The sequence below is a fragment of the Gorilla gorilla genome, chromosome 3 (assembly GCF_029281585.2).
Source record: "Gorilla gorilla gorilla isolate KB3781 chromosome 3, NHGRI_mGorGor1-v2.1_pri, whole genome shotgun sequence".
NCBI classification, from domain to species: Eukaryota; Metazoa; Chordata; class Mammalia; order Primates; family Hominidae; genus Gorilla; species Gorilla gorilla.
The window spans coordinates 13,319,516-13,332,815 of record NC_073227.2 but is presented as its reverse complement, the minus strand read 5'-3'; the positions used below and the strand labels follow the sequence as shown (position 1 = coordinate 13,332,815).

The following is a 13,300-nucleotide window of genomic DNA, read 5'->3' as shown; positions in this document are numbered from 1 at the left end:
GAGAGTGAGCCACCCAGGCCGTCCTCGCTGAGGTCTGGCTGCCAACTCTTTGTCAAGCAGAAGACAAGGCCGCTGTGTGGGCAGGGAGCGCAGTCCAGGACAGTGTGGAAGGTCTGGGCTGTTCTTTGTGGAGAACGGAAACGTGGCTTTGGACTGCCAGGCAGTGCATCAGGCCAGGCTCCATCCTATCCTGCAGGCTCCTCCAGAGCCCTCACCATCTCCTACAGGGTGGGGTGTGCCAGCAAGGGCTGAGCAAGGGGAGGGGTGAGGAGGGAGAGGCCACGGCCCCAGAAGAAGGGGACAGAGGAGAGGGCCAGGCAGGACGCCGTCCCTGGGATGCATCACTGGCTGTAAATATCAGATACGATCGCCACCCAGGAAAATACTTATAGGACAGACAGAACATCTGCAGCCTTATGTGATCTGCCCGCACAGAAGGCACAAAGACCCTAAATAGATAAGCAGGCAACATTTACAACAGATAACTGAAATACAAGAATTAGGAATGGCTACAAATGACAAAAGGTCGGGCACGGTGGCTCACGCCTGTAACCCCGGCATTTTGGGAGGCTGAGGCAGGCAGATCACCTGAGGTTGGGAGTTCGAGACCAGCCTGCCAACATGGTGACATTCTATCTCTACCAAAAATACAAAAATCAGCCAGGCGTGGTGGCTCACGCCTGTAATCCCAGCTACTTGGGAGGCTGAAGCAGGAGAATGGCTTGAACCCAGGAGGTGGAGGTTGCAGTGAGCCGAGATTGTGCCACTGCACTCTAGCCTGGATGACAAGAGTAAAACTCTGTCTCAAAAAAAAAAAAAAAAAAGAAAAAAAAGACAAGACTCAGCCTCACTAGGGATGGAAGAAAGGCAAATTAAAGCTAGACCCTGCAGGGTGCCGTGGCTCACACCCCTAATCCCAGCACTTTGGGAGGCTGAGGTGGAAGGATCACTTGAGGCCAAGAGTTCCAGGCCAGCTGGGGCAACACAGCAAGATCCCTGTCTCCAAGAAAATTTTAAATACTATCCAAGCATGGTATCGCATGCCTGTAGTCCCGGCTACGTGGGAGCCTGAGGAAGTATTGCTTGAGCTCAAGAGGTCGAGGCTGCAGGGAGCTATGACTTCATCACTGCGCTCCAGCCTGGGTGACAGAGCAAGACCCCATCTCTAAAAAAAGAAATTTAAAAAAGCAAGATCCCATGTTTCCACCTATCAAATTGGCAAAGGTTTAGAGGAGAAATACTATATCTTGTTGACAAGATTGTAAATCAGAATAATCTTTCTAGAAAGCAATTTATAGTAACCATCAAGAACACTAAAAATGTTCCTAGTTTTTGACTCAACTTCTACATTTCTGTGAATATATCTTAGGAAAAATTAGAAATGCAAACAAAGCATTATTTTTAAAGGGTGTTCACTGCAGTGTTACTGATGGTTGTAAAAAACTGGAAGGCACCATTGTGTCCAGCCATAAATGATCAGCCTGGTAATTCTTTTTTTTTTTTTTTTTTTTGAGACAGAGTCTCGCTCTGTAGCCCAGGCTGGAGTGCAGTGGCACAGTCTCGGCTCACTGCAATCTCCGCCTCCTGGTCCTGGTTCAAGCAATTCTCCTGCCTCAGCCCCCTGAGTAGCTGGGATTACAGGCACCCACCACCATGCCCAGCTAATTCTTGTAGTTTTAGTAGAGACAGGGTTTCACCATGTTGGCCAGGTTGGTCTTGAACTCCTGACCTCGTGATCCGCCTGCCTCGGCCTCCCAAAATGCTGGGATTACAGGCGTGAGCCACCGCGCCTGGCCCAGCCTGATAATTCTGAGAGTCATGATGAAATATGATGCGAGAGTAAAGCTTATGTCCGAACAAACCTTGAAAACATCAAGTTATGTGAAAGAAGCCGGTCATGAAAGACTACATATTTCATGATTCCATTCATATGAAACGTCCAGAAGAGAAGTCTATGGAGACAGAAAGTAGAATGGTGGTTGCCGAGGGCTTGCGGGTACAGGGAGTGACAGCTAAAAGGTATGGGGTTCTTTCTAAGGTGATGAAACTGTTCTAAAATTGGCTGTGGAGATGGCTGCAAATATCTATGGTTATTGATAAAGAAAACCATTGAATGGGCTGGGTGTGGTGACTCACGCCTGTAATCCCAGCACTTTGGGCGGTTAAGGCAGGTGAATTGCTTAAGTTCAGGAGCTCGAGACCAGCTTGGGTGACATAGTGAGACCCTGTCTCTACAAAAAATACAAAAATTAGCCAGGTGTGGTGGCGCACACCTGTAGTCCCAGCTGGTCGGGAGGCTGAGGTGGGAGGATCACTTAAGCCTGGGAAGTGAGGCTGCAGTGAGCTGTGATGACACCACCGCACTCCAGCCTGGGCAACTGAGTGAGACCCTCTCCAAAAAAAAGAAAAAAAGAAAGCCATTGACTTGTGCCCTTTAAATGGGCAAATTGTGAACTCTATCTCAATGAAGCTATTTAAAAAGACCACACAATACCAAAAGAAGAAATGCTTATGAGGAGTTTATAATAAACTGGGAATCTGCTAAATAGGAAATACGAGTTGGGAAACACAGGGATGTTTGGGATACAACATGGCACAGATGGTTTGAGATCAACTATGATTACATGGAAAGAAAAGATGAAAGAAAACTGGCCAGAAAGTTAGGCTAACTATGATTGCATAGTCAGTGGTTTTATTTTCTTCTTAGCACCTCTCTGGACTTTGCAAACTTCCTCACATCAATGAGAATGGAGGACATCCCTCTTGGAGCCACTCCACAGAGGAGTGCAGAGCTCTGTGCAGGGCCAGGACCCTTCCCGTGGGGGCATCCAGCCCCCTGGAGTCTGCAGCCGGGGAAGTGAGACACAGTGACTGGGACTGGGATGGATGTGGCCACCCCTGTCTGCCCGCCAGGTAGAGTTGCTGGATGCGGGTTTGAAAGAAGGCGGCCTGAGGCCAGGTCCAGCTCTCCGCCAGCTGCCTTTCTCTTGCCAGAAAAGCCACTCTGCGCTCACTGTTCCATTCCCCTCCGCATTCTGAATGCTTTTGGGTCCTGGGTACCAGCTGTGGGAGCTGCAGAGGGCAGCCTTGGGGATCCAAGGGTACACCCCACTCCACCCTCTCCAGACTGGCCTCTGCGGCAGCCAGTGGGAGCTCTCTAAAACTCTAATGTGGCCCAGCATTCCCTGCACCAAGGCCTTCCTCAGTGCCCCTCCCTACAGCCTTATCCCCAGCCCCACCCTATACTCCCAGCCAAACCCCAGAGGCCAGCTCCTGCAACCTCCTCGAGAGGGGCTCCCACACCGGGCACAGCTCCTCTCCATTCTCGAGACCCCCCTGGTCACCTGTCGCTTCCCCCATGGACCACGGGCCAATCCAGGGATGGGGACAGTCCACCTGCCTGACCAGCACCGCAGCACTGAGGCAAGGAGGGGCCGCAGGGTCGGGGGGGGTCTGTGAATCCAGAGGGTGGACTACAGGGTGGGGGGGGGGTCTGTGAACCCAGAGAGGGTGGGCTGCAGGGTGGGGGGTCTGTGAACCCAGAGAGGGTGGGCTGCAGGGTGGGGGGGTCTGTGAACCCAGAGAGGGTGGGCTACAGGGTGGGGGGGGGGTCTGTGAACCCAGAGAGGGTGGGCTGCAGGGTGGGGGGGTCTGTGAACCCAGAGAGGGTGGGCTACAGGGTGGGGGGGGGTCTGTGAACCCAGAGAGGGTGGGCTGCAGGATGGGGGTTGGGGGCCTGTGAATCTGGAGGGTGGGGTTTGGTCCTAGTTGCCCCATGGGATTTATCTTATTGAACAAAACGCAGAAAAGGGCATAATGTGTAATTTTCACACAGGGAACATGCCCACATGACTACCTCCCAGACCAAGGCACACAAAGCTATCAGCACCTCAGAAGCTCCCCCTGCATAACTGCTATCTGCCCTGCCTGCTGGGTGACCCCGCTGTGCCTCCTATGGGGACGAGGTCCTGGTGTGGGCTCTCTTCCATCTTCCGTGCCTCTGAGTCCCAATCTAGACAGCAAACGGCTGGGCCAAAACGTCTCAAGGCACTTCCCACATGCTCTGAATTTGTCAAGTGGCACAGAAGAGAGCATCACAAGGCAGGCTTCCTGGAGGAGGTGGCACTGGGCAGGCCCTGGACAGCTGATGAGGGTGTCCATTGGCTGAGCTGGCAGGAGTAGGGAGGTGAAGCTGCAGCCAGACAGATTCTTGCACAAACACACACAAATCTCCCAGTCAACTCCCAGGGGGCAGTTAGGCCCTAGCTCAGAGAGGGCAGGGGCCCGGCCCGCCGCACTTACCTCCAGCACACGCCCTGTGATGTATTTCTCACAGCTGTCACAGCGGATGCCGAACTTGGCGTGATAGTCGGCTTCGCAGTAGGGCAGCCCATCCCTGCAATGAGACAGGCAGTCAACACAGGGCGGGTGTCGCCCGAGGACCCTTGAGATCTAACAACCCTCACCAACAAGAGGGTCTGCCCTCAAAGTGGGGGAATGCCCACCTCCTCCTGCTCAGGTAACAATGCTTCCAACAGGCAGTGTCATTGGGCTGTCACAGACACCAGCCCCATGAGAAATATGACAATGGTCCCATTTCACAGACGGAGAAACTGAGGAGCACAGGCCAGACCACCTGCCCAGTGGGTGGGAGGGGCTGACAGCAGCAGCTTCTGGGAAACGAGAGCTGCTTCTGTAGACCTGGCTCTTCTTTCTGGCTCCTTCCATCCAAAGTTCAACATCTGGGGTGCCTTAGAAAACTGTGAGCCAAAGAGGGGGGACATTAAGGGCACCCACATTGGGAACAGGGCTGGAGAATGACAGAAAGCCCAGATGAGGGTGTGGTAGGTTAGGACAAGACTTTACTGTCCCCCCTGCATCCTGGCCTGCATCACAGCCCCCGAATATGAGGGGTGACAAAGGCTGGCTCTGGTCACACTTGGAGAGGCCTGGCCTTCCACAGTGCAGGAAAGAGCAGGAGGGCTGCACGTATGCGTCCATCCCCTCTCCCCACGCACACGTGCAGCCTGCCTGCTATGTGCCAGGTGCATAGGGCTCAGGGAATTGGTGTCGAATGCCCGTCATCCTGGGCCTGCCCCTCCAGCAGTGGCTTCCTCCGAGTCTCCATAAATGAGCTACAGAGAAAAGCCGTCTGCGGGGTCATCCCTGGCACAGCTCCTGAGCTGATCTTCACACCCGTTATCATGATTATTAAGAGATCAACATGCCAAGATGGATGGCTGTGCAGATGTGGGGACAGCAGGTCAGCAGTGGCCACACTCGGTGTGGGGAGGCGTTGCTCTGCTGAGCCGTGGTTGAGTGAACAGGCCTGTGCTCAAATGCCACGTCCCAGCTGTGTGACCCTGGGCAACTCACTTAACCTCTCTGAGCCTCAGCTTCCCCATCTGCATAATGGGGGAAATAAAAGTAAGGACTAATGAAGAGAACGGCAGGCACTCTCCAAGGTGGCTGAAGCATTGTCATTACTAACCAGGGCTGTCCTCTCAGCCCCGGCCATACCCAGCACGTGCGGGGGTGACTGGCACAGAGCGAGGTGCCTGCCACTCCAACGCGCCCCCCCCCCCAGCATTGCTGAAGTTGCTGTAGTGTTCCAAATTTGGTTTGAGTTTTTGCACAGCTACTAGAGAAGGGAGGATTTCTCAGGCTGTCATGGATTAGACCCCAGCTCACGTTCTTTTCCTCCAAGCTCTGGGCTGTTGCTAGGTCCCCAGGATGTGGGGTCATGAGCCCTGGGCCTGGGTGCCCCTCTCTGGCTGCGGCCTGGAAGTGGCCCACAGCTGGGATGAGCCATCGCTCAGAGAGTGGCAGCCCTTCCTTCCACGTGAGGGGGAGACAAACAATGAGTCCTCAGGCTTACTTCCAAATGCCGCTGACCTCAGGACTCCCGTAATAACCCACCAATGGGTGTATTTGCAGCAAATGGGAGGTTAAAGATAACATCTCCATGGCAACACCAACGCCCTCCTTGTCAATTCTGGGACAGCTCTGGAGGCTGCTAAGTAACATGCACGGTGTGGGTGAGCTGCCAACGCTGCGGGAGGGGCCTGCCGCCAGCACAGGGCTGGGCATTTTCATTTTATATTAAAGTGCTGCGTGCACCACACCGGGCGGTCCCTGGCTGACCGTGACACAGGCGGGGAAACTCATGCATCGCACAGGTCCCTCACCCTGGGTGCAAGCTCACCTTGGTTTGGAGGTTTTACTTAAAATGATGTCTTGAAGATCACTGCAGATTCCCCAGCAGTTGTAAGAAACAATACAGAGAGGTCCCATGTACCCTTTGCCTAGTTTCCCCCAGTGGTGATGCAGAATCAGTATATACCCTCAGCCAGGAAGTCAACACGGGCACATCCGCCGACGTGATTCAGGTTCCGTGTGACACGTGCTCAAATGTGCATGCATATGCGCGCGCGCCTCACTCCATGCAGTTTTATCACAGGGCGTTTTTCATCCCCATCAATTCCTGTGATGATTTTGTTCCCATTGGGCATTGAGAACAAGCACAGCATAGATAAAAGTGGCCAGAAGATCCTCTAGCTCCCAGGAAGGGGCCCTCTGCGCTCAGAGGAGCTGCCCGCCTTCAGCTCGTCCACATATTCGCCCCTCACCTGCGCCATGCGGAAGGCTTGCCTGCCTCAGGTCCCCAATCCCCCAGGGTTAAAACCGACCCCCAGCTCCTGGCCCTGAGCTGCCTCCATTCAAGGCCATGATCTTCCCAGAAGCCTTCCCCGGTTCCCAAATCGGCCACCACCCCAGTGTGACTGCACATTTGTGGGACATGTTTGGTGTCGATGGCAGCTGCCCCAGGGGCCCCCGCTCTGCAGAAGACAGACTGCGTGGCTGTGGGGCCCCAGCCCTGACACCTGGGATGGGTCAGCCCCCTCTCCTCATCCCCATGCTGGCTTCTGCTGACATTGCTTCACCTCCTGCAGGACATCCAGGCGCCAGAAAGGCAGCTGATCCCATGGAGATGGTGGAGGGGGACTGCGACGGGGAGGGAAGGCACTTCAAAAACTCAGCACTGGCAGCCCTGGTAGCTCTGCTTCTCATCCACAAAAAGGAGCCGGATGCTGCAAATGCCGTTAGAGAAGCCAGGGCTGGCCAGGGAAGGGGGACATAAGGCTGTTGGGACAAATTCGCTAAGCTCTGAGCCATGCTTCTCACCCAGCAGCAGGGCAGTAGTAGCTGTGTGAGGAATAGGAGAGACACAGAGAGGGTGGCGCTGGGGACACGTGCAGAGTGTGGGACCCCCACAGAGTAGGGAAGCCTGAGCGGAGGCTCTCACTGGAGCCCTCCCCCCACTTACTTGCTGATGTACTCGGCGTTCAGGAGCTTCCCACAGCTCTTGCACTTAAAACAGCCCAAGTGCCAGTGCTTGTCCAAGGCTACCAGGGCCTGGCCGTTCTTGATTTCTGTGCCGCAGCCCCCACAACCTGGAAGAAAGAGAAGAGAACACAGACACCCCCACCATTGTGAGAGGTGTTGGGGAGGCCTCCTGCTCTCCACACTCCGTGAAGGCCCCTGGGGCAGCCGGGAGGGGCGGGACAGACGAGCAGCCACACCGAGTGTGCTTGGAGGAGTCTCTTACACAGCAGTCTCTGGAGCATGGGGAAGGCAACTGGGGAAGTTTGACCCTGCATGCATTGAGCACTGACTGCATGCAGCCTGGGCTATGAGCTGGGGAAACCTAGATGAAGAAGCAGAGGTCCTGTCTTGCGGGAGAGCGGAGTTGGCTCCTGGCACCGAGACGTACCAGGTTGAACCCAACTGTGACTCGATGTGCCCCCCAAAGGGAAATGGACCATATTAGAGAGGGCCGAGCCAGCCCCCAGCCCCCAGCCCCCAAACCCGTCAGCCCTGGGAGCTCTCCCGCCACACCCAGCCAGCCAAACCCACCTTCTCTCTTTCTGCCATCCCTACGGTGACTGGCGCTCTCCACCCCGTGGCCACCAGCCTCGTGGCACCCTGCCTGGCCTCCTGGTGCCTTCTCTGTCCTTCCCAGCCGTGCCTGCCCTACTCACTTGCCCTGTGTCCCAGGGCCTGGTCTTTGTGCACAGGGCCTCCAGGTTTTGGCCCTGCCCTGAGCCAGTGGCCCACAATCCCTCCACCCTATGAGCCACCACACTGGGGGCTCCACAGCCAGCATCATGGGCGCGCTCCCCTGGCAGAGCGGGTGGAGCAGGCTGGGGAGCTGGGGAGAGCCTGGTGCACGAGCCTGAGCGGGGTGCGTGTGAGTGCGTGTGCATCTGTGTGCATAGCGTGTGACTGTAAGTATGTGGATGTGTCTTATGGGACTGTGAGCATTTGTATGTCACCTGAGTCTTCCCATGAGTCTTCCTGTGAATATATGAGGTCAGGGGCGGGGAGTGGGAGGCAGAGTGGCAGAGATGCCGTGACAGCATCCCCAAGGGAAAGGGCCTCTCACAAGGTGAACACCTGGTGACAACAGCAGCAACTGGGACGGAGCAGGGCCCACTGAGTCAACCACCCAGGTGTGCACTGATTCATGGATCACACACATCCTCACTCCAGGGACCTGCACCTGTCATAGCTGAATGTGCGTCAGTGTGTGTGACTGGTGCGTGAGTGTGTCTATGTATGTGTTTGTGTCCGCATGTGTGACTATGTCTGCACATGAGAGTGTGTCTGTGTGTTTGTGGAAGTGTGTGTCTGTGTGTGTTTAAGGGTGTGGTTGTGTGTTGGGGGCATGACAAGGGCAGGGCCTCGGACCCCGTGATGGACAGGGAGGAAGAGGGTGTCTGACAAACAGGGCCTTGCCGCCTGCAGGAGCCCCTGAGTAATTCACAGACCAAGCAGGGACCCCTCGTGCCCAAGGAAACCTCTACCCAAGATTGAAAGAAGGTGGCCCCAGGGCCCGACGCGCTGGGTACAAATCCTGGCCCTCACTCTGCGCTGGGTCACACTGAGCGTATTCCTCCTGCAGGAGCCCCCATTTCCTCATCGTGGGGTAGGGTGATCACCTCCTCACTTGGTGCCTGCCCGGATCCAGTGCTAATTTACACGGAAGACCTGGCCCAAAGCCTTGCGCATCCCGGGTGAACAGTGAGCATCGGTGAGACCCCCTGTGGGCCTGCTGTGCGGTGAGAGCTCAGCGGAGGCTGCTTCCCTGCGTGGCTTCATTAGTTTCTTTTGGCAGAGGCCTGAGTCATATTGTTTTTAACAATTAAAACAAACGAACACTCACAAAGCCGTTGGTCAAGCTCAGGATTTCCTAAGTGACCACACTGTGCACATTCACATGCTACTTTGGAAAACAGCCAGAGAGCAGATTCAAACTCTGAGGGAAAGGGGGGCCTCTTACTCATTTCAGGACCCTGGATGCCCAGCAGAGGCTGTGGGCTTGAGAAACACGTGGGGAATGAATGAATGAATGAATGGGAACCAAAGTGAGAGGATGCCTCCGCCCTTCTCAAGTCCAGGAGGCGACCCCCACATCACCCAATTTGCCACGCTCCTTCCTGTGTCTCTGCAGAGTCACACGACGCACAGCCCTGACTTAGCCTCCTGGCTTCCCCCACTTAGCAGGTGATAAGGCACATTTTGCAAAGCTCTGCATCAGTGGCTCTCAACTTGGGGCACTTTTGCCCAAGAGACATTTGGCAATGTCTGGCGACCGTTTTGGTTGTCATAACTTGGAGGGGGTTCCAGGCATCTAGTGGGTAGTGGACACAGGATGCTAACCGTGCCAGGACAGCCGCCCTCAACAGGGCTCTCTGGCCCCACATGTGAATGGTGCTGGAGCTGAGATCCCCGGCTCCAAGCCTCTGCTGGCTTCTCTGCATGTCAAGGGAGCACAGCACATGGGGCTGTGTGGCGACCAGAGGACAGACAGCAGACAGCAGCGGTCAGATCCCAGCAATGCCCCCCACCGGCTGTGACCTGGGGAAGTCACTTCACCTCTCTGTGCCCCTGGAATGAGGGCACGTGTGATCCGTGAATAAATGCACACACGTTGACCGGTGAGGTGGGCCCACCTCTGCTCTCACTGCCACTGCTGTTGTTGCCAGGTGGTCCCCTCATGGGTGGCCTGCTCCCTCTGTGATGCCTTTGTGGGCATCTCCGCCATTCTGCCTCCTACCATATTGGCCGGCGCCCTCCCCTGCCAAGAAGCTCCCTTGACCTTGAGCTCCAAACTGCAGGGGGGATGTGAACCTCACACATGCCTCGGCCCCCTCATTCTCCTATCAGCAGTACACGTGGAGATGAGAGCAAGGTGCAAAAGGAGTGTTGCCATGGAAACCACATCCTCACTTTCTAAACACATCCGGAGCTCCACATTGCTTTGCGGGCTCTGCACATGGCAGCTCAGAGTCCTGTGTGACACAGGCTGTGGACTAGAGCTGTCAGCGGCAGGATGTCCCCAGCAGGGCAGAAGGGACCCCAGGACCCCCCAATGTCAGCTGGCCACGTGCCCGTACATCCTGGCTGGCACTGCCATCAGCGGCAATGGCATAACCCTCCTAGAACCTTCCACTTTCCTATTTTCCCCAAAATGCTCCCTCTTCCACAAGATGTGGTCATGGTGGGGGTGGTTGTTGGGGAGTGGCTAGGATGTGCCAGGCAGCCTCCTGGAGCCTCAGCTGGAGCTCAGGGGGTGCAGATGCAGGAACCAGACCCCCTCTGCAGCACCCCAGGTCTAACTGGGGGTCAGGGGAGTAGGGGGGAGTCTCAGATTCTAGATCAAATCTGAGATTGAGTTTTGGAAACAAGGACTCTGACCAAGCTCCAAAACTTGAAAGTGATTGAAAATCCATGAACTTGGCTTGCAGCTTCATTTAGGAACCTGTACTGAGGAAGAAAAGCTGCTGGAAAAGATAAAACACGTTCAAGTTCAGCCTCAGCGCACTGCGGTCAGGACTAGACCAGGACAGACCTGCCATGGGCCCAGAGCGGGATGGGGGCTCCTGCGAGGATCCTGGGTTTACCTCCCAGGCACACCCAGGGGTTCTCCTGTTTCCTAGGCAGCCCGGGAGCAGTGGGAGCTCCTGGGTTTAACCCCGGCCTCACCCCGAGGCTCTCCTGTTTCCCAGGCAGCCAGCAAGGGGGCGGGGGCTCTGGTCTGGGCACCCACCCTCGTAGCTCTACCCTTGCAGGGGCAGAAGACACAGGGGCTCCACGTGCCACAGCCCAGGTGGTCAAGCCCCGTTGCTGGAAGAGTGGAGGACCCCAAAGCCCCATTCCTGGGCCTGGGACCTTAGAACTGCATACACCCCTTCCTGCCCCTTCATCCCTCACTCTGGTGGGGCCTCCCCAGGTCCAAGGGATGGAGCTAAAGAGCCAGGGGCGGCCAGGCCCAAGAAGTAGCCGCGGGGTCTTCTCAGCACGGATGGAGCTGCTCGCCATCCCTTTTCCCCAGGCCAAGCCCATTTTTCCCAATTGCCAGCCTGCCGCCCACGCCCCTGGCTGGCCCCACACCCACATCAAAGGCCCAGAGAGGGGACACCTCTTGTCCTCGGCACACAGTGGTGAATGCAGGGTCCACCCAGGGTATCTGGGCTCAGAGCTACCTCTGGGTCGGCACGGCGCTCGCACTCTGCGACGGCCGCCTTGTGACAGGCTCGTGACCAGCAATGGGTCAGCACTGGAGAGCTGGGGTCCTCACGGGAAGGGGCAGAGCTTCAGGGACACAGGGGACCTCCCAACGAGTGTGGTGGGGAAGCTGAGGCATGTAGGGTGTTTGCTGCTCCTTCTGGAAGAAGCCTGTGCGGCCCACCCTAAAGGATTTCTTGTTCCTAAGTGGCCTGCTTGGGGCAGCAGAGGGAAGCTCAGGGCCACGGGACTCAAGCTTGAGCTCTGCCTCAAGAGCCAGCCACTCTCCCCTCCCCAGGGAGGGGCAGCCGCACAGGCAGCCATATGAGGCCCCACCCTGCTGCCCCCCGGCCCAGCAAGCTGGCCAGGCAGACGGTGCTGCTTCCTACATTCTGGACTGACTTGACTCTACCCCACTCCACAACCATCTATGGCTCCTCACGGCCTCCAGATGTGCCGAGAACACCACAGCGTGGCTTTGGAGGAAGCTGCCATCTGGTGTTGGTGTCTCAGTGCCATTCCCATTCCCTGCCCCCACGCTGCAGCCCCGTCCACTCACACGGGTCTGGGGGTGCCCACGCTGCAGTCCCGTCCACTCACACGGCTCTGGGGGTGCCCACGCTGCAGCCCCGTCCACTCACATGGCTCTGGGGGTGCCCACGCTGCAGCCCCGTCCACTCACGCAAGTCTGGGGGGTGCCCATGCTGCAGCCCTGTCCACTCACGCGGGTCTGGGGGTGCCCACGCTGCAGCCCCGTCCACTCACGCGGGTCTGGAGGGTGCACCCAGCACATTTCACAGGTGTTTAGTCTTTGTACTCATCTGTAGCATCCTCCCCCTTCCAGACCCACCTGCTGGAATTCAGCCTGCGTCTCCAGTTTCAGAACCAAGGCCACCTTGGACAGCCTCTAGTCCTAGTGGGGTGAGCTCACTTGCTTTGGAGTTGAAAGGCCTTGGCCCACCCCTCGGCACTTCCGCCCCCTGATGGACACTGAGAACCCAGCACACCCACCCCTGCCAGGTACAGGGCACTCCTGCACCTGCAGAAGAGCTCCTCCAGGCACAGCTGCTGGGAAAACTAAAGGAGGCTGGACTGGGAAGACTGCAGACATCCACGCAGGAACCAGGACTGCTGCTCAATGCTTTCTAGGCACAGAAATGGTTCTAAGCTGAGGATTCTCACCACAGGCTGGGGGAAGGGGCAGGTTACATTATTAGATATCTAGGGGTCCAGGGAACATTTGTTCTTTGAAAATGCAAATTTGATATTTCAAAATAAATTTACATTTGGAGAGGGCAGAGGCTTTCTGCCAAGGGTATTTTTGAAAACCTCAAAAAAAAAAATCTCAGACAGTGATTCTGTGGTTGGTCATATTTCCATCCCCTCCCACTTTTTTTTTTTTTGACATTCTCACTCTGTCACCCAGGCTGGAGTGCAGTGGTGCAATCCCAGCTCACTGCAATCTCTGCCTCCCAAGTTCAAGTGATTCTCCTGCCTCGGCCTCCTGAGTAGCTGGGACTACAGGTGGGCACTACCACACCAGGCTAATTTTTGTATTTTTATTAGAGACAGGGTCTCACCATGTCCAGGCTGGTCTCGGACTCCTGGCCTCAGGTGATCCACCCGCCCCGGCCTCCCAAAGTGCTGGGATTACAGGCATGAGCCACCACACCCGGCCCATGTTTCCCTTTTTAATTTGGCTGCCAGGAAGCTGTGGACAAACTGTTGA

At 56.2% G+C, this 13,300-nt stretch overlaps 1 protein-coding gene across 11 annotated transcripts in view; it reads right to left on the bottom strand.

Moving 5' to 3' along the window:
* ABLIM2 (actin binding LIM protein family member 2) overlaps positions 1-13,300 on the bottom strand; it is a 202,508-nt gene that overhangs the window by 116,663 nt on the left and 72,545 nt on the right. For all 11 annotated transcript variants that reach the window (XR_010133322.1, XR_010133320.1, XR_010133313.1 and 8 more), the window contains exons 5-6: positions 7,328-7,454; positions 4,303-4,396 (exon numbers count right to left, since the gene is read on the bottom strand). Coding sequence is in view for 1 of the 11 variants with exons in the window: in XM_031010278.3 (XP_030866138.2) it covers positions 4,303-4,396; positions 7,328-7,454 (221 nt within the window). In the remaining 10 variants the exon portion in view is untranslated. The remainder of the gene's footprint in view (positions 1-4,302; positions 4,397-7,327; positions 7,455-13,300) is intronic.